At 42.1% G+C, this 24,976-nt stretch overlaps 1 protein-coding gene across 7 annotated transcripts in view; it reads right to left on the reverse strand.

Annotated features, from left to right (window-relative positions):
• The window catches only part of MICU1 (mitochondrial calcium uptake 1), a 512,953-nt gene that overhangs the window by 169,776 nt on the left and 318,201 nt on the right, over nucleotides 1-24,976 (reverse strand). For 6 of the 7 annotated variants that reach the window (XM_029609124.1, XM_029609121.1, XM_029609122.1 and 3 more), the window contains 3 exons: nucleotides 16,288-16,293; nucleotides 12,786-12,900; nucleotides 559-641 (listed from right to left, as the gene is read on the reverse strand). In XM_029609124.1, the coding sequence (XP_029464984.1) occupies nucleotides 559-641; nucleotides 12,786-12,900; nucleotides 16,288-16,293 (204 nt within the window). The remainder of the gene's footprint in view (nucleotides 1-558; nucleotides 642-12,785; nucleotides 12,901-16,287; nucleotides 16,294-24,976) is intronic. The other variant, XM_029609125.1, reaches the window with a different exon arrangement.

A 24,976-nucleotide genomic window follows, 5' to 3' on the forward strand; every position in this document is an offset into this window, starting at 1 on the left:
CTTGAGGCAGTTTATGTGGCTAAAGAACTGTGGGAAACCAGAGGCTTTGCTTATAAGGGGCCTCTATGCAACAATGGTTACCATATCCCTAACCACAAAGAGATGATCAATGGCACCAGAAAAGGACCAACTGGCCTATTCAGTCTGCCCAGTTGTCGTCCACTCTGGTACCACTTTAATGAAATATGCATATAAATTCCCATTCTTACACTAACATCAATCCATCCCTCCCCATGTCCATGCCTTTTACTCATCTGTTACAGAGGGGGCTTTGTAAGATGCACGTTGTAAGATACAACTACCTAACAAGTCACGCTCTCCAGAACACTCAGTTATGATAAAATGGGACTGCTTTTCATTGATTAATTTGACATTAGAGACTTTGCAATGTCACATTAGTGCTACTATCAGGATGCTACAATAGGAGACCCTACCCAAAAACTCTTTTATCTGATCAATAGGATTGTCTCTTTTCAACTATCAGTATTAAAGACCACATTCAAAAAGTTTGTATGGAGAGATGGGGAGACTTGGATGGGGAGAAAGAAAAAGACTCACCTGCTCAAACTCTTCCAAGTCAACTTCTCCATCTCCATTCAGATCAAACATCTTGAAGGCAATCTCAAAATTCCTCTGAGGAGCTACATAAAAAAGTAAATAACAAAGCATTAAAAAAAAACAAGGCCATGTCTCTCATAGCTCACAAATGATGAGAGCTACCCAGCATGAACATGTGATTCCCTTCAGCCAAAAGCAGAGGAGAAAGGGTATCTGGGAGGGAAAGGGACAAGACAGACTAAGAAGCCACCCTATGCTCTAAACTGAGGAGTTTTATTTTTAAGATACCTTTATCGTGTTAATTCCGGGAAGCCTCAAACAAAGGGAATGGGAATAGGGGAGTAGTTTGTTTGTTTTTTTTTAGTTTGTAGAACACAGTATACTGTCCTTTTATTGTAAAACGGTTAAATGGAGAAAGTGCCATTTTATGACTGATTTATACTATAGGAGACAGAGCACTAGACACCTTGAATAGGCAGCTGGCTAAGTTACAAGGACATTTAGCAACATGTCTATGCCACTGAATATCCACACACAAAACGCTACTTAGCTGGATAAGTGTTATCTAGCTAAGTCTAGACGTGCTCAATAGCAGATCTAGACATAGTCAGATAACTTCTCCAGCTAAGTACCAATATCGCTACTTAGCCAGATAACTTATCTGGCTAAGTAGCGCCACCCCAATCCACCTATTGCCCACCCACTTTTTCTCTGGCTAAAAAATAGCCAGATAAGTGATTTATCTGGCTATCTGGCAGCCATTGAGTTTACCCAGATATTCAGTGGCTACTAAATAGCTGGATAAGTACTACTTATCCAGCTATCTCCAATTTGAATATTGAGCCCCTTGTTGTACAAATTATATTACCACACTTTGATTATGCACATATAATTAGGGTTATGTATAAGGAAGCTATGCACTCATCGCTCAGATGAGTATTTGTATGTAATATATTGCTTTAAATTTTACACAGTAAATCACCTCAAGTAGATACAGGTGAGATGATCTCCCATTTATTATTTCTGATCTCCCGTTTATTATTAGACTTGCCATTAACTATGGAATATGATTATCATTGGTTTAATTGTCTTTGTTCTTAATTTGTTATTAATTGATATATATTATGTCCACCTTAGTTCATATTGACTGTAAAGCTTGTTGCTAATTTATTGTTTATTGTAAACCGAGGTGATGTTATTAACGTGCCGCGGTATATAAAAAATCACTAAATAAATCACTAAATAAATAAATAAATGATACAAAAATTTAAGGAAATAATCAAACATTTACAGAACAAGGCCACAGTAACTCAGTACATGTGCCATTTTATTATCGGATATCCTCCCAAATGCTCCACTATGATAAACTAAAGGGAGTTTAGTTTTAAAGTAAAAAAACTATGTGCCTAGTTTTTGCCTCTATTGCTTCCTCTCTTGGTTTTATTCTTGTTTCTTTTCATCCTATAAAATTTTGTTTCACAAGCCACACTATGCTTCAAAAGTCTTCCTTTCCCAAGTCTCTTCTTCAGTCAATTATGCTTTATTCATGCAGCAATCCCCTGGTATACAGTAACTCACTTAACAAAATTTCAGTACAAAAGAATTTACTTTTTGGGACCCGAATTTGATATATGAAATGGAAATTTGCTATAATGGAAAATTTGTCTTGTATTCTTCCCATAAGCCACAAGCAAACTAAAGTGATGATGTCTGCAATGCATCTGTTATTAGGAGGTCAGAGCAGAAGCACATAAAACGATCAAATATGCATTATCCTAGAAATGAAATTAAAAGTTAAGGCATTCTGAGTCTGGTGAATAGCCCACTGACATATCAAAGGTATTAGAGCAGAGGACGCTAACTCCAGTCCTCAAGAGCCACAAACTACACAGGTTTTCAGGATATCCACAATGAATATGCATGAGATAGATTTGCATATAACGGTGGCAGTGGATGCAGATCTATCTCATGCATATTCTTTGTGGATAATCTGAAAACCTGGCCTGTTTGTGGCTCTCGAGGACTGGAGTTTACCACCCCTGCATTAGGGCTTGCAGCATCCACAGTGGGAACAAAGCTAAAAGCACACTGGCAAGTGAAAACAAATATAAAATAAAAGCACATTGGCAAAGAGCAACAGCTTTAGGGGGTAATTTTCAAAAGGAGTTATGCGTGTAAATGTAACTACTATTGCAGCAATTTTCAAAAGCCATTTGAGTAAAGTGCACTTACTCCAGTAAATCCTATTGACAATTCAATGCCACATATTGTAGCAAAGGGAAAACCCAGTTTTACTTGAGTAAATGCTTTTTAAAACCAGGCCCTTAAAGTATAACTAGACTGTCTCACCATAGGAAAGCATGGAAGGCATGCAGAATGAATGGATCAAATCTTTTCATTCTATGGGGCATATATAATTGCCACAGTTATTTTGACATTTGTTTGTAATTTTTTTTTTAAATTGTTAATATTTTGTTGATGTTTAATGGTATTTTTATTTGGTTTTATGATATTTCAAAATGTTATCTGTTTCAGGATGCTTTTTTATGGGATGCGGACTAACAAATTTGACATTAAAAAGAGCCAACATAACATCCCAGTAAGCACAATGATAACCCAGAAGGCATGCAGCCCATGTGCACATAAACAACGGAGTCAACTTTTGAAAATTATTGGGGGAGCTGAACTCAACACAAATTATAGCACCTTCAACAAAAAAAGAAAAAAAACCCAGAACACAGTAGGTTGTGATTGTGGCTGACCAGCTTGTATATAAATGTCCAGAGAGGCGCAGGTAATGTGGACATGGGGAAAATTCATGTGGTCAAAACAAAAGCTAGAGAATACTGAAAGTTCCATCAGTCATTCTTCTCCCCAACCCATGGCTCATCTCCACCAGACTCCTCCTTCCTGCTCTATTCCTCCCCCCCACCCTAACTGCTCATGATTCCATAGTCTATTCACCCACCCTTAACCTGTCACTACCACTCTCTCAAACCCCTTTTTATCTCATTCTCCTAATCTCCTCCTCCTCTTCTCCTCATATCTTTTTCTTTTCTCTCTTTACTCCCTAATTCCTCTACACTCTTAATTCTCCCCTTCCTGCATGGGCATATTTTGAATTTTATATTTGAGGGGAGCGAGTTTAATACCCCTCTCTTTCAGCTCCACTCCCTATATCCCCTTAGCCTCCTCTGCTCCCAATTTTCCACTGACCTGTCCTTCTCGGTTCCTATCCCCACCCTCCACTCCCCAAGCAGGTTCTTCCTCACCCCTCCTTAGCCAGCTGCCCTTCCCTGCAGGCTTGGTGCATCCATTCACTGATTTTCACCTCTCATCAGCATGTTAGGCTTCCCTTCATTGGCGCACCTTTCAATTTGTGATTCTCTCTCCCCCCCCCCCCCCCCCCCCCCCCCCCCCCCCCCCTTTCCACATGCTTGGATCACTTCCCTGCTCTGCATCCCTGAGCTCAAGCATTTTTTTCTGGAAGTGCTCCTGCCTCCCCATTCCCTGCATCACTTCTCCTGGCACTCACAGATTCCAGGCCAGAGACTTGCAATGTGAGCTAGAGAAACTTCTGAAAGAAAAACTTTCACTCAGGCCGATACAGTACAGTGTGCTCCGACAGAGCGCACTGTTAATCTGCCATTGGACGTGTGTTTTCCCTTACCCCTTATTCAGTAAGGGGCGGAAAACGTGTGTCCAACCCGCCGAACCTAATAGCGCCCTCAACATGCAAATGCTTCCTACCTTTGGGTAGGCACTAATTTCTTCGGGCATTGGGAAAGTGCACAGAAAAGAAGTAAAAACTGCTTTTCTGTGCACCCTCCAACTTAATATCATGGTGATATTAAGTCAGAGGTCCCGAAGGGTAAAAAAAGAAAAAAAAAATTTTGAAGTCGGCCGGCGACTGTCGGGTCGAAAACCAGATGCTCAACTTTGCCAGCGTCCGGTTTCTGAGCCCTAGCACCTCCTTTTGCCCGTTTCTACTGCCGGACCTAATTTAAATACTGAATTGCGCGCGCCGGGAGAGCAGACATTCGCCCGCGCTCCCGCGGACTTTACTGAATCGGCCTGACTGTTAGTAAAGAAGGGTTTTGGAGAATCAAAAGACATTAGGGTTTGCTGAACATAAAGATGATAGTGAAAGGGCTTCACCCATTCCAGATCAATTAAACACTGAGCAACTGTCTGAAGCCTCAATACCCTAAGGCAGGTTTGCAGAACCTCATAAATAAATGATCCCAGTCCTGAAAATAGCCTTAGAGTTTCCCCAAACAGTGAACAACATGCCTAACTGCCATAGGGAGCTGTACAAAGATCAACAGGATGTTCAGGAAGAGACAGATGATCCAATTTACTTTTCACCTCTCAATAAGAAATACACATTTTGTTTTCTGTCTTTTTTTGTATGTAGGAATATACCTCCTAATGGAAGTCAACTGAAAAATAGATTTTGATATACAGAAAAAGTTACAGAACATATTTTCTATTTATTGATGGACTCCTGTAATTTGCATGTGTCAGTGCGATTCCTGCATGCAGCTCTGATAAGGATCACACAGTAACCCCTGATTTACTTATATTTATCATGGTGGAAGTTGCTAAGTAGGATAAAGTTTTCAAAAGCTTTAAACATCAATAGCCCTTTAAGAACAGAAAAATCTGTGAAACAGAACATTTCTAGGGAGTTAATGCATTGTCTTCCTGCCAATCATATGCATCAAAATCAAACTCCAGCCTCTGTTTAGCTTTCACAAAATAAATTCTCCAAATATTTTGTGACAGGTACTACAGTTTTTGTCTTCAGCTATAAAAGCTAACATAGCCAAGTGTACCACACTCATCTACAACTTTTAGGCACTTATTAGAAATGGGAGAAAAGTGTCAATGAACTAGAGAACAGTAAATATTATGCTATGAAGTATACCAAGAGGATAAAGGGCTCCCAGGGAGCAACAGATCTGCTTTCCTTGCACTACAATGAGTGAAACTGGTGGCCAGAGACACGCTGAAAAAGCATTTACACAACCACAGGTCAATACATTGTGACAAATTATTAGCTTCACTAAAAGGAGATCATATCAGTCTAACCTTGCAAATCCTTTTAATGCAGTGACTACTGGCTGAGACACCAGAGGTGGTGTATAAACATTTTGCCACCGTATTTAACGATGCTTTATGATAGTTGCATACATTTTTGTTGACCATACAACTTAAATTATTCATTTTACACAATTTTTATTTTATTTGGATTACCCACCTTTTTGAACACGAAATTCACTCAAAGCAGTTTACAGAATTTTAGAACAGTAAACGGAGGTTAGCAAGAGAAGCAATTGTAGAGAAACTAAGCCCAGGCTTGCATTACAGAATGCACCAATTTGTGACATCAGATTCCAAGTTAAGGAGAAACTGTTAGAATAATAATGGTTGAATATTAGCATGGCTGCTAGATGGTACACTTGCATACAGCACTCTTGGATACTATTACAGTAATATAGTAAATGACAGCAGATAAAGACCAAAATGACCCATCCAGTCTGCCCAATAAGGTGTTTAGAGTTATAGTTACCACTCCATGCAGGTTATCCCTTGCCTTCTGTTTAGGATTGTAATCATCTGAATTCCAGTGTAGACTGATCTCATCTCCAGTCTCCTGACTAAACCTGAAGGATGGCAAAATTATACGAGCATTGCAGCACTTTGATGGGGGTGGGTGCCTTGTTATTTACACCTCACAGATGACTATCACTCAGCTGTCTTGAGCTGCTTTTTGGACAAGATGGGAAATAATGCATAGCCCCTGTTAGGCCTTCATGTTCAATTATTTACCCATCAACTATACTGTAATCCTATTAACTACTAGATGTCTTAGCAGATTGATTGTATTCCTGCACCATTTATATCTACATGACTAAATCAAATCTAGTTCACACTAGCCTTGGAGACACAGACTGCAAGGGTGGAATAAGTGACCAGATACTTTTTTTTAAATTTTATTTGATGGTGGAGGGTAAAGGGAGAAGTGGCATGTTATTTTACTACTCTCTCATGCATTTTTTAAATTCTGCATTTTGCTGGTGTCTGGTCATTACAACACCTGTATTCTGCTTTCTCCGAGCTTCCAGTATATTCAGCATCTAAAATTCAAACTATTACAATCAAGTGTTTGTCAGGTATTCAGATGGTGAACAAAATTTCAGAAAACTGGAGGGAAAATGCTTTTCCTTTTCTCTCACACCTGGTGGCTGAGCTCCCATACAAAGCAGGGATGAGGAAAAAGGAATCTTCCTCTAAATCAGAGAATCTGCTCTACCACAGACATTTCCACAAAGGAAGCTTGAGAGATTGAGATCATTCCCGTGGCTTAGGAATGAGGTCCATTCCTGTCAAAGCATGTGCAAAACAAACCGATCTGGAGACACTAACTAGAGAGAAACAGAATACCTGTCAAGACAGAAGAGATGATTCACAATAGAAGCTGCACAAGTGTTTTCAGATAGGAGCTGCCCCCTACCCCAGGGGTAAGGGAGGAGGACCCCACAACTGTGGAGTGGTGCTCTGTCTCCAGATCAGGGCAGAGGCACAATTTAAGCCCAGGCTGGCCCATGCACCAGCTTCTTCTTTCAGCGGTTTTTGCCGGATAAGAACTCATGTCCTCGACCTTTCCCTTCTCCTCTTTGCGACCTACCTTTGAGCTTGTTTTCTTCCTCTGGCTGCGGTGGTATTTGGTTGAAGTCGAGGGAGGTTTCTTTGGGCAGCAGATGCAAATGGGTCGATGATTGTGTCTGGGAAGTCCGTAGCTGTGTCTTATGGATGCGGCCGTTTTTTTTGTGCCAGATGCTCTCATGTGGTCTCCTGGGCTGCAGCAGATATAGGTTGCTGGCTCGTAAGCTGCCTTTGCAGTGACAAAAATGATAAAGCGGATGGAAAAGCTCTCTCATGGAGAAAAGCTAAACAGATTAGGGTTCGTTAGCTTGGAAAAGAGACAGAGAGGATATGATTGAAGTTTATAGAATCATGAGTGGGGTGAAATGGGTAAGTAAGGCTTTTTTTCACTCAATGCTCAAATACCCGAATATCTGTTGCCAGATAATGTGGTCAAGGCAACTAACATAGTGGGGTTCAAAAGAGTACTGGACAAGTTCCTGAAGGAAATGAGTGGGCTAGGACCCCCATGCCTGGAGGCGACCTGTAACTGCGTGCCGCACTTGGCAGCCAGGTCACGCCCGAACAGGGGAACTCCGGATCGTGGCGAGCGGAACTGCCACACGGCTTCCTTTCCCCCTTCCTTCCTCGGCCCAGCTTGTAGGTGAGCGGCCGGGCAAGGAGAGGGGGAGGAGCAGTCGCTGGATGATGACATCGCAGCCCATTTAAAGGGCCATGGCCGAGGCACATCTAGCCTCTTTCCTTCCGGCCAGCGTCCCACCCGTTAAACAGAAAATATCAGGTCAAATAATGTTAGAGGTTTGATAAATAAGTGAATTGTATAGCTATAACATTATTGGGTTAATCTGTATTCGGGTTAATCGGTATGTGACTGTTGGCATATGCAATAGATAGCACCCAATGTTAGCTAGTGTAGCAAGTTGACGGTTGTAATACGCAAACGAGGCAGCTAGCAGCACGTGTTAGGTAGTCACACGATGATGAAATGTGCAACTGTAGGGTTAATGTCGCAGCGAAAGGGGGGAGGCGATTACCCGGGCCGGTAGGGGCATTTCGGACGTGGTGCAGGCGGGCATCACGGTCCATGTCAGCAGGGGACTGGTGCCTTGGGCAGCGCAAGGCGCAGTGTTCCATGTGCCACAGGTTGGGGGCCCCCCACAGGATGGGGGGGGGCCCCCATCCTGTGGGGGGCGCGGGTTTGATGCTGTCTTGCTGGGCAGCTTTGGCAGGCAGCTGAGGTGCTGTCTCCTGGTCTTTAGCAATTGACATACTGGCTCAGGTACCAGTTTGCTTAGGGGTATACTTATATGGTTAATAAAGCTGTGGCCTTTTTTATCCAACATCGGTGTTTGTGTTTATTCCTTATTTAAATAATGTATCCATGCATGGCTAGGGGTCACTCAGAGGTAACGGGGTGGTGGGAGGTTGGGGAGTGGGAGGGACAAGGATGGAACGACAACACAGGTGCGGCTGCTAGAGTTAAAGTCCATGAACAGTTATTAGCCAGGTAGACTTGGGAAAGCCAATAATTATCCCTGGAAGTGAGATACGAGAAACAGCTCAACTAATGGGGATCTGATGGGCACTTGTGACCCAGACTGGCCACTGTCAGATACAAAATGCTGGGCTTGATGGACCTGGCTTAACCCAGCATGGCAATTCTTATAGTCACAGAAAAGATGCATCGAGAAGAAAAAAAAACAACCCAATCTTTCTGGTCAGACTGCTGATATTGAGCAAGAGTTCATGAGGAAAGAACTGCTAGTTCATTGATCTGAGAAAGAAAGCACAGCTCTCAAAAGTTAGTCACAAATGTAGCAAAGTAGTCCATGAAAATAAAATATCATCTATATTTTGTTTGTTCACTTTTATTTCTACGTTTTCAAGTGGATCAACACAGCACACACACTACATTAGTCAATAAATGTGAGAAACTAAAAAATGCACATAGTGGTAGGGGTATTGAGAGTAGAAGCTGCAGGGGATCAGCTTGTTACAGTGCAACTCCAATATTACTTTCATTGCTCTGCTGTAATTTCTTTCCAGTTCAAAACAGGTTGCTCAGGGTGTTAATATAACTTTCAGCATTTTAATAACTCTGCAGCTCTCCTCAATAAACACAGAATTTCAGAAATGTCACGAGGCATTTGGATATTTTTGAAGATTTGCTGTTTTCACCTCCTTGATCCCCACTGCAATAAGATAAGTTGCAGAAGCATAGCCCCAGGTGGCTCACTCACTTTGGGCTCAGGCCCACCCAACCAAGACTGTCTGACACTGGCCAAAGCTTATTGGAGTAAGGCCATTACAAGATCCCATCCTCATGTGGGCAAAAAAATGGACCTCAGAAGCAAGGCTGTTGCAGGATCCCATCACTGCGGTGGTGAAGAAGAGGGCCAGAATTGCAAGGCTGTCATGGGATCCCATCCCAGCGATAGCAAAGAAGCAAGCCTTAGAAACAAAGCCGTTTCGGGATCCCAATCCTGCAGTGGTGAAGAAGAGGGCTGGAGCTGCAAGGCCGCTGCAAGGCCGCTGCAGGATCCCATCCCCATGGCGGCAAAGAAAACAGCAGTTTCTCACATGAAATAACAGAAATATTTACAATGGTTCTTCAAGGGCCACAAACTAATTTGGCTTTCAGGGTAACTAAAATATTTAACTAATCTGGTTCTCTGAAGACATGTTTGCAAATTAATATTCCTTGTAGGCATTCTGTTTGCAGCCTTTGAGGGCTGGTAGTGAATTGCTCTGCGTTAAACCAAGCTCCTGTGTGCTCTGTGGATATTAATGGATCCCCATGTTTGTGAGAGAAGGACTGTTAAACCTTATGCAAAGGCTAATGTCTAACATACATTATAGAATCTGGAACTGCCAAAATTTTCCTCATGGAAACAACCCTGTCAGACTCAGAAAATGCTCTGTCCTTCTGTTTGATAGATGTGCACCCTGTTAAAGCACTTAGATAGAAATAAATATTAATAAAATATAAATATTAATATAAATATAATTAAATCAATTCTCACTCACCCTAGCTCTCTACAGTGCTTTAATGAAGGTGTTTTTGGTGAAGCATGCTAAATAGTCAATTTTCTTCAAACTCTTAATTCAAAATACTATCAGCATTAGAAAATGAAGAATAGTTATTGATGTCTAATATAAATACTTCTAATGCGGATCATACTTGTCAGCATTGCAGTATTTCATATATAATGCTGAATAATACTGTTTGTGCACAATTAATTGCATGACTGATAAACAAGATTGTTTTAGTAGAGATCATCAAGTTTTCTTTTGTCCATAAAACGATGTATTCTAAATATTCAGTTCATGCACTATCTGCAATGAAGACCTCTCTAACATACTGCAATATGCCCGGGTCACCTTCTCCGATACAGTTCTCATTTACTCAGGAAGCAGAGCTTGCAGCACAGCCTTGGGGGTTTTAAAGGGGCCCTGGCTATACAGTATGGGCAGATCATGTCTTTTTAGGTTTCTCTGTAGTGACCAACAGATGATTCTTGGATTTATAAGTTAGAGATTGTGTTTTGTGGTGCTTAGCATGACAATTGTTGCCATTTCTGTCCTTTTAGATCTGGTCCAGGGTAATTATTTTGAGCATGAATTGCTTGTGCCTATCTACTTCTGATTTGCATTTGTGACGATCACATGCTGCCTGCTCTTAGAGGCTTGTTCAGACAGTTATGCTGTACCCTCTGTCTTTCTCCCTCACACACACTGGGTGCACACGAGCTGTATCATGCATACAGTACTACAGGAGCGGTGGTGGGATTTGACCCCTGGTTTCCCTGAATGAATGTCGCAAAAGGAGGCAACAGAGCCCAGAAACAAGTATAAAAATAAATATCACTCGTCTACTTGCTACTCTGAAAAGTACCAAGGGCAAGCTCTCTGTAAATGACAAGTTTTCTCCATACTCTTCTAAAGGACAGAAGAAATTAACAGTACAAAAAAAAAAAAGGCTTTGAATTCTTGACATTACAACTGTGGTGTTCATAAGCAGAAGGGCACATCTGGGCATTCACCTGCCACTAACTGTAGAATAAGAAGTGTCCCTAGAACTAATGGAGCCTACTTTTCGGGACCCATGCTTCTATGGTCCACAAAATGCATGGATCTGGGGAAAAAGCACCCCTGTCAGAATCTTTATGTCCCCTGCCCCCCTCCCCCCCCCCCAACATGTCCTGAAAATCTGGTGTGGATAAGAGAGCAAACACACAAGTTATTAGGGACACACAGACAGACAGACAGACATTTATTTAACAATCAAATTTAAATCAAGCAATTCTCACAAGGGATCTCAAGCCTTCTTCTCCAGAAGGCTCATAAACATGGGCTGGCCCAATAGCTCACTGGCACTGATCTATATTGTAATAAAGAACATTTAGGTTCAGTTTCCAAGCCTGGCTTCTGTTCCTTGGGTTGGCCATAGTTAGAGATGCTGTGGAGGCGAGGTTCACAGCTCACCTCACTTCTCCTCAAGGGAGCGGACCCAACATCCAGATACAGGGCACATATGTACCTGGTCCTGGAAGGAGCCACAGCCTGTGGACTCTAGCCGAGGACTAGTGATACAGAAGGGAGAGGGTTAAAAACAGGGGAAAAATCTCTGGGTAACTTGCTTATAAAGGCTCATAGCACCATAGCCCTATTAGGGGCTGTTTGCAATGGAGTTGGAAGCTTAAAGGAAGAGGAGGAGGAAACTGTGGGGTGAAAACTCTGTATAAAACCAGTCAGAGAAACCCCCACTACTGCGATAGCTTCACTGTCCTCTGGATAAGGGACTTATCATCCTTCCATACAAACTGGAAGCACTGGAAGAGCAAGTTGCCATGATGAGCAGAAATAGTTGAGGATCCCCACCCTGCACACTAGGGCCGTGCCTTAAGCAAAGATTTTCTTTCCGATAATCCTCATACACTGCTCAGTCTTTACAGCACACCCATGCAAAATATTTTAATCTAAGACAAATCTCTTTCTTTTCATAAGGGACCCAATGGAGATGAGCGTCAGTGTAAGAGCACAGGTTTAGGACAGATATGAGAAGAGGATTGACAGATCAGGTGGAAGACTCAAGGAGGGAAATTGTGTTGGGTTGCATTTGGGAATTTTATATGCACATCTACCAAAATTGTATGAACTTCAACTGGGCAGTCTGGATGGGCATTTTGGTCTTTATCTGCCACCACCTACCATGTTACTATGTAAAACACACAGCAAGCACACGGCTACTTTGGGTTACTTTATTTCCCTAATCGCTGCTCTGTTTGTGTTGCTTTGGTTAAATGACACTGTTTACACAACTGTGGGTTCTCCCTTCCCTACCCCAATCTCCTTTTGTAGGTGCCATGCAGCGTGCATGATCCTCCATTCTGATGGTGACTGCATGTGGGTTTCCGTGTTGATTAAAATCTTGTGGGCTTTTTTTTTTTTTTTAATATGAGAGGCACTATGAAATTGCACATTTATAGATTAGGAGATTATAAAATCAGGAAAGTCTTTAAACCAGGGATAGAATGGGAGATGACAATACTTACTGGAAAGGACAGTGGTGAGAAAAATGTAATCCGAAAAGGAGATCAATCCACATTCTCCCAGGGTGTAGAATATGCTGCCCTCATCCGCAAACTTCTCCCTCTCCTGGGACAGCTTCTGTTAATTTACCACATGAACAAACATAACAAAAAGGCAAACAAAAACATAATTACACTTAGAAGAGTTTCAGCAACGCCACTCTACCATGGTTAGATTAAGGCTTTTTGTTGGGAAACATTTCAATTGCCATTTATTTCTCAGACCTTTTCCAGCCTTCAAATCTCACAGCAGGCCAAGCTGCTTTCAGGTCAAAGAAAGTAATCCCGTTTATCGAACTCAAGCCACAGCTGGCTGTCCAGCCCGGCCTAAGGAACAGAACGAGCAGACGTAGTACAGAGCCTCTTATTCAGCTGAGCCTCAAAGCTTCCTTTCTAACTTTAAATTTAACGGACAAACACCACTGAAATCTGGGCTATTTATTATTTTAATTTTACAGGATAACTGAGCCTAAGGGAGGGCCCTACATCAGTCACACTTAGCCCCTGCACCTTGGACACCATTAACAGTGCACCGATGGATTTTCATTCCTTGCCCATCACTCCCTGGTGGTTCACCGTCACATTGACGAGAGACAGAGACTTACGACAACAGCCTCTATCCAACACTAGTTTCAATGATTGCTCAGCTGTATTCAAAAGGGCATGCTGTCACCCAGCTCCAGAAGACATTTATGGTAACACTGGCTGTAACATACTCATTTGGATACACACTACAGAATGAGAAGTTTGGACCTCTGTGTGGAGAAGTTATCGTGGGACGGCGGCACTTTGATTACCTTTTAAAAAATATTTGTTGAAGAAAGCCATATATTTTCAACTAGATCCTGAGGGAAAGTGGCTGGGAAGTAGGGTATATGGAAACCATGTCAGATATGTTTACACTCAAATCAGTTAGTGGAAATAATAGATGCTGGGCTATTATTTGCCTTGAGGCTATGTCTAGGTAGGCTCTTGATCTGTACAGTACTCCAAGTTTAATATTAGTTGTTTTAATCAATTAAGGAATATGGATAGCCAAGTTCAAGGCCTGGTCAAATCAGAAGTTAATACGTGCATGTGGTATGCATTAAACCAGAAACACTGAACAATGTGGAGCAGCTGAATATATTGTTATAAATAACAGAAACTGGAAAGGTTAAGGGCTCTTATAACATAGGTGACTTGAATCACTAAATTAGCTAGAAGATTGTCACTATTATAATCAGTGGCCTAAAAATGTACAAATGCATGTCCCTTTAAGCATTTTTTTTCCTTTCGCTTTTCATTTATCCACAATCATACAAATCAAGTGAGATGCCAAACAAACCTTGTGAAACTGTAAAATTTTAACAATCCTGTGGCGGAGTAGTGATATTTTACTTCAACTAACTTCTCTAGATCGGTGGAGGATTTTTTTGTACGTGACACCATAAAACCAAATAGTCTTAATACAGAAATAGAGAGCAGGATTGTCTGCTCTGATCTGAGTCTGGTGGAATGGATATGGACATAGCGCTGTTTAACTGGTTCCTATACATCATGTGATCGGTTTTCACAGAAACAAACGTCAAAGGGGTCAGAGTCACTATGAAGAGGAGAAGGCAAGCAGCTTCTTCACTCTAAAGGGTTTTGTGAACTACAGAATACTTTATTCATTTTCTCCCCCCAAAGCAGGCACTTCTTGTGTACCGAAATACAGCTGTGTCGGGAAAAAGGATTGAAATATTGTTTAAACAGTTAAGCACTTACACAACTGAAATGTAAATGCTTAACTTTAAACAATTGCTCTACTAGAATTGCCTGCAGTTGTATCGGGTGGGGGGGGGGGGGGGGGTCCCCAACTCCCCCTTGAGGCATCTGTGTGCATCCTCTCCCCCAGCCTTCAAACCCTCTTCCTCCCTTGCGGGCCGAAACCTGGAAGTGAGCAGTCCCCCAGATCCCAGCGCCAGCAAATTTTAACTGGTTAAAGAACTAAATGGGAAGACTTTATTTACTGTTTAATGTCTTTCTATTTTACACCCCTACTTGGGAAAACAATACCAAGGAAGAAGCCTTTGGGGCCGATGCAATTTCGGTGCGCGAAAAACAGGCGCTCCTGACTGAGCGCCCGCTTTCCTAACGTGCGCCCATCCACCTCTCCCGGGCCCGCGATGCAATAGGGTAAATGAGCTGCCAAAGAAAGGAGGTGCCAGGGGAAATCGAGCGGCACTAGCACTTCCTCCGCATCGGGCGCCCAGGAGACGTGGCTGTCAGTGCGGGTTAGGAAAACGGACGCTCAATACAAGCGCCCGTTTTCTCCAGCTGCCGGCACAAAAAACATGCACGATATACATGGCCTGAACCGTGTATACTGTGCATGCATATTGGGCGTCCAGAATGTTTTTTTCGAGATTTTATTTTTTGTGCGATGCTGCTTTCTGTGGTTCCTCCTATTCTTTATCCTGATAATACAGAAAGCAGGATTTTTTTTTTTGGTAGAGCCCTTGACCGTGGCATGCCTTATTGCCAGCTCCCGGGCTGGTGTTAAATTTGCCGCGTTCCAATAGGCAACATTGGTCCCGTGGGAATTTTTTTTAATCCGGCGGTAATAGCTAATAGCCTCATCTACATGCAATTTACATGTGATGAGAGCTATTAGCTATGCGCTCGTTTGGACATGCGTTTTTGACACACTGATCCCAGTATTGCATTGGGCTTAAGTCTAACGTGTCCAAAACGTACATCCAACCGCCTATTTAGCGGGGCACTGACCTCAGCGCCTGATATTGGTTCAGCCTGTTTGTGTGTAGATAAGCTTTACAGATTCACTATTTCTGTTTGGCATTTCACTTGATTTGTACAATTGGGAATACATTACAAAGAAGAGAAAAACCAAATTACTTTATAAAAGATTTTTGGCCTAGTGCTTATAATGGGGACAATTTCATGAATAAGGTTACATTTGTTATTGAGAACCCTTAACCTGGCCAGTTTAGAATAATCTTTATAATACCACCTCCATGTTTTGCAGTGTGATTTACAGCTCGAGGGGCATTCAGATTGGTTTTGTAATCGGCTCCTTTAATCAGACCGGGGTGGTACATTTTAAGCCTTTTGATGTTTCAGATGAACTAAAAATTGAAGCCCTGCGAAGGCCTTTGGGTCCTTTCGAAGATTTAAAGACTGGAAAATGTGGTCTAAAAGGGTGGCAAGAAAAGAAACAACATCACTCACACCACCAAATCTTCTGAAAACCATTACTGAAAGAACACATGCCACATCAGAGGAGGAGGGAAGGAGAAATCATGGAAACCAAACCGACTAAAATTAAATGTCTTACAAACTCAAAATAATGGCACATCACGCAAGCTTGTTAAGCACGAGCAGCACAAGTGAAAGACCAGAACAGTATTAGGAAACAAAACCAGGACAACAAACCACCACCACCACATCAGGGTCTGGTACGTAACCATCCCTCATTGGTTACCTCGGTCTATTGGGAGATCCCATCATATACAAGACAAAGGAAAGAAAATTGGTTAGCCAACAGCAGCAAACAAACATGAGCAGCAGCAGAAAACCATCATCATGAGAGACACATTTGGAAATGTAATGAAGCAGTGACAACAAGGAAGAGATTCACAGACTTGGACATTCAGAGAAACATTATCAAAGAAAGGTGCCTCGAGGAGCGGCCATTCTGAACCTTAAAAAAAACCCTCCTATTATGCACTGGGCAGGGCATCAAAAGTTCCAACCGAAGATCGTGATACTCATATGGCAGGTATTAAAAACTGGACTCTCAGTGCGCCAGGCGATATTCCAAATGCACCCAAGATGTAGAAGTCATCATTTCCCAATTACAAATCATCAGTCTTATACAGTCTCTCTCTCTTCAAATTCTTTCCATAGTCCCCTTTCAACTCCTGGGGGCCCCTTGGAGCAGCAGTTTGGAAATGACACATACTACCCCTACAAAGGACCTTATTCAAGAAAGACTGTGTCCATAAGCAAAGAATGGGGAAAATTCATTTTTGAATAAGGCCCAGACTCATTACAAATGTTTTCTGATTGTTATCTATCACAACTGACATCAAAGCACATATAACAACTTGACCACATATGCGTATGGGGCTAATTGTGACACCATTCTGTGTGTTTTCAGGGTTGCAGGAGAATTATAATGCAATTGAGTTGAGACTGACAACCTGTGTGCTGTCCTTTCTGACATAACTGCCAACACTGGACAATAAGATTCAGTGCATGTGATAAAATGTATGCCACTTTCCAATATAGCTGCTCTCAGGGGAGTTGCAGCTACGTGCACCTAAGTGAAATGATCTTAGAAGTCCCAGTTCTGTGGTACCATGGAAAGTCTAACAGACATTGTGGTTCCTGACTTCTGGTATTCTGAAAAACCAGAAAAGAGTTGTCAGCCAAGGAGAGAGCCTACATTTCCCTACACGTGAGGCCCTCTTTACAAGAGCATTTTATACACAGAATCAGCCTGTGTAGCTCAAAATCAGGCATGCATGAAATCCCTCATATAAGGCTATCAGCACCTGATACAGGGACTATTGATATACAAAAGAAAGGGAAATGCTGCTGAGGAAGGATAGGTTTGGGCCCCAGCAGGATGTGACATGCCTTCAGATCACACTGTACAGATCTGCTCTTGCAGTCTGAGAATTAAAGTCCCACTGTGAAGAAGATTGCAAATGAGTGCATTCGCTAATTGAGTAGGCGGAGAACAAATCTACACTGATCATTAACAAGGCTGATAGCTACAGAAAACAATAAAACACTTGGGTCTTCTCCCTTTCAGACACAATCTAAAAGGAACAAAAGCTGCTTTAATTGACTCTGCCTACAATCAAGTAACAGGATTTTCCTTCCCACATAAGGAAGTAAATCTTTTGAAAATCTCTACTTTTTGCCCTTTAGGCACCAGTTGCTGGCAAAACAAATCTAAGCTCTCCATTAAATATCCACATGCTGCCAGTAAAGTCTAAGCTAATTTATCCATATGTAATCACCATGGAGCCTGTCATGGCATGCACAATTGTGTGGAGCTGTCCTTCAGCACCACTTACACAACTGTTCTAACCAGCGAGCGTAACCACCATTCCTACCAAGCCTGTACAAGTTAACACTACCTACCCCTCCTAATAGAAATCATTGAAAGTAATCTTTTAACCATTTTAACATAAAGCGACATGCTGGTATAAGAAACACTCAGAGCTGCTGAACTTGCTGCTTCAGTTGTATGTTGATACAGTACGGATTGTAAAGCATTTATGTATTATAATTCATATTGTGACACACAACTTCTCATGCCTCATGGAGATGAAAATCTCCCCAGCAATTAACAAGACAGACAACCAAAACCGAGAATAAATTGGTGCACACAGCATTCTCATGTACTCCTCTGCTCTCACAAAGTCATCAGTAATCTGTGGCTGACCTGTTAAAGGGGCTGATGTGCACCAAAGAGAAGAACAATTGTGGGGTAATCATATCCAATTATCTGAAGGTCGCAAAATGTAACAAGGCAGTAGCAAGAGGCAAAAAAAAAAAAGAGTGCTAAAGCACACTGGGAGAGGTATAATCAGACTTCATCTGAAATAATGTGTCCAATTCTAAGGATGCCATCTCCATAAAATCTTAGATTAGAGGCGGTCAAGGGGATGACTACTAAAATGGTGCAGATATTTAACCAAACATCATATAAAGTGAGACAAAGACAATAAGGCAATGACTGCTCCTTTCCTGAAATTATGGCATCCAACCACTAAACACGAGAGAGTAAGCTGAGAGAAGGTAACAAGACCAGGGAAGACAAGTGTGGCCAATTAAGCAGCTGAGAGAAAAACCATAAAAGGCTCATTAAAGAAGATGGAAGAGAAGCAGGAGACTTCCAGGGAGGCTGGGCACCAAAAAGCAGACAACGCAAGGACCAGGACAATCAGAGCGCTTCATTAGCTGGTAGGGCTATCTGGAAGGGGTTGGACTGGGCTCTGCATGCAGCATAAAAAGGACTCTTTGGCTGTTACAGAGAAGCTGTGTTTACCGGGGAGTAAAGGCCTCCAGAATATGAATGTTTTTATTCTAGTACCGCAGGGAAAGTGAATCCGTGCTATTGATCTGTGAAGTAACAGATTGTAGATAGAAAGACATTTGTGCTGAGCTACAGGATTTTTCCGAGAAGCAGTACCATATGTCCCTGTGTTGTTGTGCAGTGAGAATTAAAGGTTAAAACTTCACTCTTACCCTTTGTGTGTGAAGTTTCTTATGTGAAAGCAACTGGGAACTGTTAGGAGAGAATAGGGAAAATGCCAGACTGGATACTCTATCACAAAGACCTAAATACATATACCTGAGAGAGGCAGGGAGACGAGACATGGCAAAGACAATCAAATTCCTCAAAGGTAAATATAATGCACAAGAGGCAATTTTCAGTGGAAAGGAAACTCACTTAAAAGTCACATTAGAAAATATTTCTTCATGGAACAGCCTCCTAGTGAAAGTGATAGAGGAGAAAAACAGTCTCCGAATTTAAAAGGGTATGGGTTAAGCACAAAAGACCCTTAGTTGTGGGGAAATAAAGGTAAAAGCAGAGCTCAATAGTTGGTGGAATACAACAGGAATGGAAATGGGTGCATTACATGGACCTTGTGGTCTTCATTCTATGCTCCAGTAATCAGAGAAGCTAGGAGCTGAGACTACTGAAGCAAACACCATATTTGGTATATCTTTTGATTAATTTAAAAATGGCTTTGTCTTCGTGCAGTAAAGGTGCTAGATTGTTTAATCTAATGCGAATCACAGCATTACACACATGACAAAGCGACATTTCACAGCTGTGAAAATTTGCATGTTGAAATATTGCATTAAAATAAATTCCCATGTCCTTTTATATTTAAAGAAAAGGTACATTTCCCGCATCACCTACTCTCACACCGTCTGTACCTATCTTAACTGCCCCCGGCATCATCTCATCCCACAGCACTCCTATCACAACACCTTCCTTCAATGATGACAGTCTCCCAAGCTGCCCACTACTTCTCCCGCTCCACTGCCTACCAGCTTGCCCCCATTCCTTTCCCCTACCTTGCTATTGCCTGCCACCTCTTCTCCAGTTCTTTTTTTGCATCCTGCTGTTGCTTAAAACCTCTCTCTTGTTCTTTTCCTGTCATTACTGACTGCCACCAGCCTTCCCACAGGCTATCTGTAAACACAGCCAAGTTACTTGGGCTGACTATGTAGGTAACAGAACTCACAGAAAACACCCCAGTACTATGGAGCTGCAGGAAGGGGAAGAAAGCATCTGGCGGAAATGTGGGGGTGTCAGTAAGAAAAAGGGGAAGAGGCTGCAGCTTACCAGGAAGAGAAAGATCGGGAGAGAAGTTTCTGGGGATCAAATGGAAGGATGAATTAGAGAGATGGGGGGGGGGGGGGGGGGGGAGAATAAAGTTTCAGACAGGACATGCAAGCAACAAATACATTTCCTAAAAAGTGATAGTTGGAACAATCATCAAATCACAAAATTAAGATCATATTAAGTGGTGGCAATATCTTAAACCCAATAACCACTTGTTTGTAATTCAAAAATACTTTGATAAATACCAGAATACTCTGATAAAAGTTGCAGCCGAGGAATGGTGTACGGTCTAGCCAGAGGATGTGGTTAAGGCAGTTGGTGTAGCTGGGTTTTGTACATAATTTCTGTACTCAGGGCCAGGGAAACAAGAACACTTAGACTCAGTAAAAGGTATAAAGTAAATTTTATTTGTCATTATAAGTGTTCCTGGGAGATGCTGCATACTGGGTGCCCTTTGTCTTTCAAAATCACCAGCATCTCATCGAATGCAGGAAGTAACCCCTTCTTTTATAGTTAAACATACAGTATTGCCGAACCTTCTAGAATTACGTGACTGCCCAAAGACTCATTTACAGAGACACATCATGCTGTTCACATGACAACCTATCCCTGAACTGCCCTGACAGGTTTCCCTAGGTGTAGCTCATTTGCCATCACTTTCCAGATACTCCTTCTGTCCTGTAGATGATCTTGTCCAGTGAGGGTTCAACAGAATAGTGCCTGAAGCTCTCGCTGTTGGTTTCTTCTGATCTTCCTTTGATCTTCTGTGTTGTGTAAACAGGTAGTAGGTCTGTGTTCTGAATAGACAGTAGGCCTGAATTCTGTTGCTGGTGCAAGAACTTTAATTAAAGCTGTCTTCGTTCACCTGGCTCCTGCAGTTGAGATAGTCATCTATGAGACACAAGCTTGTCGTGAGAACCAAGCTTCCTTGTAGTATGAGTTAAACATTGCCATTGAATAGGTCTCCCTTGTTGGTACCAGTATGTCTACCTGCTCAGAGACATTTTGCAAGTCATGCTCAAGTCACTCAGAGTTCATTCAGCTCTGACAGGCCACAGAACAGCAGAGGCGTCTGGGTATTTTCCTTCTCAATATTGGTTGTCTGATCAAGCATATTCTTCAGTTTAGAAAAGGTTTGGATAAATTCCTGGATACGTCTATAAACTGCTATTAATCAATAAGGAATAGCCACTGCTTGTTGCCAGCGTTAGTACCTTGGGATCCCATTTAATGTTTGGGTGCTTGCCAGGTACTTGTGACTTGGATTGGCCACTTTTGGAAACAGGATACTGGGCCTGGTGGACCCTTGGTGTGATCCACTATGGCATATCTTGTGTTCTTATGTAAGATGTAATCCTAAAAAATGCAGAGTAATGCATTTAGGATGCAAAAACCTAAGGGAAAGGTACAGTATTGGAGGTGAAATTCTTCTAAGCGCAAAGGGAAAAACAGGATAAGGGGGTTATTGTATCTGATGGTCTTATGGTGGCCAAACAGGTGGATAAAGCAACGGTAAAAGCCAGAAAGATGTTCAGCAGGAAAAGGGCTGTGATATTGTCCCTGTATAGGTCCTTGGTGAGACCTCACTTGGAATACTGTCTACAATTCTGGTGACCACACCTTCAAAAGGATATAAACAGTATGGAGTTGGTTAGAGGGTGGCTACTAAAATGGTCAGTGGTCTTCGTTCTAAAGCATATGGGGGTAGACTTAAAAGTCTACACATATATACCCTAGAAGAAAGGTGAGATAGGGGAGATATGATAGAGACATTCAAACATCTCAAAGGTTTCCATGCACAGGAGGTGAGCCTTTTTCAATGGAAAGGCAGCTCTAGAATGAGGGGTCATGAGATGAGGTTGAAAAGGGGTAGACTCAAGAGTAATCTTCGGAAATATTTCTTTTCAGAAAAGGTGGTGGATGTGTGGAATATCTTCCCAGTGAAAGTGGTAAGGACAAAAACAGTATCTGAATTAAAAAAAGCAAGGGATAAATACAGTTGATCTCTAAGGAAGTAATGAGAATTATAATGCTAAATTAATTGGATGGATGGGCAGACTGTATGGACCATATGGTCTTATTCTGCCATCATGTTTCTAAATATAATAAAACTCATTCTAGATATTCTACAAAGTAGACAATTCCTGTGTATACACCATTATCTCAGTTCATTATCACCATGCACTTGAAATTCAAGGATGAACCTAACAGAGTGTCAGAAATGACAAATAGTGCTTTTCTGACTACATGTACCAATCAGCACTCGCTTACTTTGCCAGGCAACTTCTCCCAGATAACAGAAAACTGAAGGCTGAAACCCAGAAACCTAGTGGTGACCTTTAGGAAGCCACATAGTTCTGAGCCCATCAAGCTGCTACACTGGGGTTGGACCTGTGGATAACAGATGAGTCACATAAAAGTACTGATCAAATCAAGGCAGTTCAGGGAAAAGCCATTTCAAGCCCCTGCCAGCACCTGGGTAAAGAATTTTGCAGTCAGTGTTACAAGGACAATAAGAAGTTCAATGCTCTGGCATTGCTCTGAGCAGCATCAGGCTCCATAAAAGAGACAAAGATAGGTGGCAGTGAAACTTACTGCAAAACTCCAAAGGGTCTGCAGTGGCATAAAAGCAATAGCCAACCATCCTTCCATTAAATCAAGTCTGCACTTATCCGTACTGAGCGCTGGGACTGCAAACACTAACAGTAACAGCTTTTCTTTCTGATGTTCACTCAGGGACGGTCAGAAATTTATTCTAAAATAGCCTGAGACAGGAGCAAGATAGGAAAGGGAAAGTGTGCAATGGGATATTATGAAGCTGAGGGGAAGAGCCATGAATGGTGGGATGAGAATCCTGTATTCTGATTTAGCAACTCTTCCCATCTGACCTTTGAAAATGGTTCATTATCTTGTTGGCAAGGACTGAAGAAGCAGACAGAAGCGTTATTACCCTTGGACACACTGAAAACGAATGACTCTATTCCCAGATTCAGTCTTTTTTAGGAGCCACAATAAAAAGAAAGGCTTAAAACCCATAACATAAAAATGAAACTTCAAAAGGCTGCAAGTCAAATAAACAAAACTATCCTAGGATAAGCCTCTACACTGCAGAAGCAGAGTCCTTAGTCACTCATTGGCTCAAGCACCAATACTGAATATCATTTACTAAAAAGCTCTGAGAAACTAGTAGCCCTATTGACCACCAGTTCTGTAATTCAACTTGCTCTACAGTCACTGAAAGAAAGGACAAAATAAGCAAACGGTCATAAATGCCAGCAATCGCATTTTGCAATCCAGCACAATCTGTGCCCCCTGTCCCTCTGGAAATGCGATAGGAACTAAAGTGACCTGCCCTTGCAGCAGGCTGCTACAGTGAAATGGCAGGAAAGCATGCAGCTGACCAAGTCGCAGCCCATAAGAGCCATGAGGGCCTCAATTCTTCAGACATATGGAAATATGCGGACTAGTAGTCTTAAGGTTAAACCATCGCCCTTGCTTTTTCATTTTCAGGCAAAAATGTTCTATAACAGCAAAGCCTCCTCCAAATCTTTTATTATTGTGCAGGCCCAGCTCTAGGCGAACTGGCGCCCTGTGCAAAGAATGAAATTGGCTTCTCCATTCCCCTTTGGCGGTCATAGCTCCAGCAATGTGCCGCCCCCTTTGATAGTAGAGATGGTACCAGCACAGCAACCCTTCTCTCTCTTCCTTCTTGTAACTTCTTCACCCTCCGCCCAGCAGCATTACCTCCCCCCCACACAATCCACCTGATGTGGAAAGGGTGCCAGGGGGTGAGTGGGAGCTGCTGATGTGGTGGCCCCCATGTTTGGCACCACGTGCGGCTAACACAGGTCGCACACCCAAAAGCTGGCCCTGTTAGTACAGCATGGACTGCAAGATGAGGAAGGCTGTTTACTGGACTGATAAACATCTGCAAAGTCAGGCCTTAATATTTAATTGTAAGGTTTGTAAGAACACTGTTTTCATTTTCCACAATTTCTGCTGCTTATTCCCAGGAAACCCCTTATTTGCACTCGTGAAAAAAAATCACCGATATATTTTAGTTTTTTGTTTCTATGATAAGAAAATGTGTAGACATCTGAATTCGGAAATGATTCCCATGTCTGAACCCTAATGAACACAAGTGGCATGAAGATATGAAAATTAAACAGGGCAGTACATATGGATTTTAAAGGGACACTGCCAAAGCTGTTTCAGGGTGCATGTGAAGAAAGCACTCCAACACCCAATAAAGTTTTAAATCATAGGTCCCTTAGTAATCCAAGTCCATCATGGCAAATGTCAATCTTTGAGACTGAGGTTTGACAATATGGACTTGGATCAGTGAATTGATTGTGTCCGAAACCCACCATCCAGTCCAACCGATTCTAAGTGCAATAACTGGTTAACCCCATGGCTGCCAAGCCTCTTGATATCTGCAGAAGTTTCCCTCACATGGAATGAATCTTACATTTCCCTGGGAGCAGAAAACATCCATGAGGAGAGACCTGGAGGGGACAAAGGAAAGTGCCTCCGAAGCAGCCAGCAGAGCCCATTCTGTTGCTCGAGAGAACATACGAGTGACAAACCATTCGTAATGTCTTATCATTGCAGAGAACAGTACATGTTTAGCAGCCGGCAGAAGCCAATCTGTCTGCATTTTGGTTCCTTTGATTCTGTATTTCCAGAACTGTTTCCTATGAACTACTCATAGCTTTATTTTAACTTGCCCACAGTGCATTCTCACACAGTTCTTTTATACTTTTTCAGATTTAATCCCTAATGCACCAAGCTACCT

The sequence above is a fragment of the Rhinatrema bivittatum genome, chromosome 7, assembly GCF_901001135.1.
Source record: "Rhinatrema bivittatum chromosome 7, aRhiBiv1.1, whole genome shotgun sequence".
In the NCBI taxonomy this organism is placed as follows: domain Eukaryota; kingdom Metazoa; phylum Chordata; class Amphibia; order Gymnophiona; family Rhinatrematidae; genus Rhinatrema; species Rhinatrema bivittatum.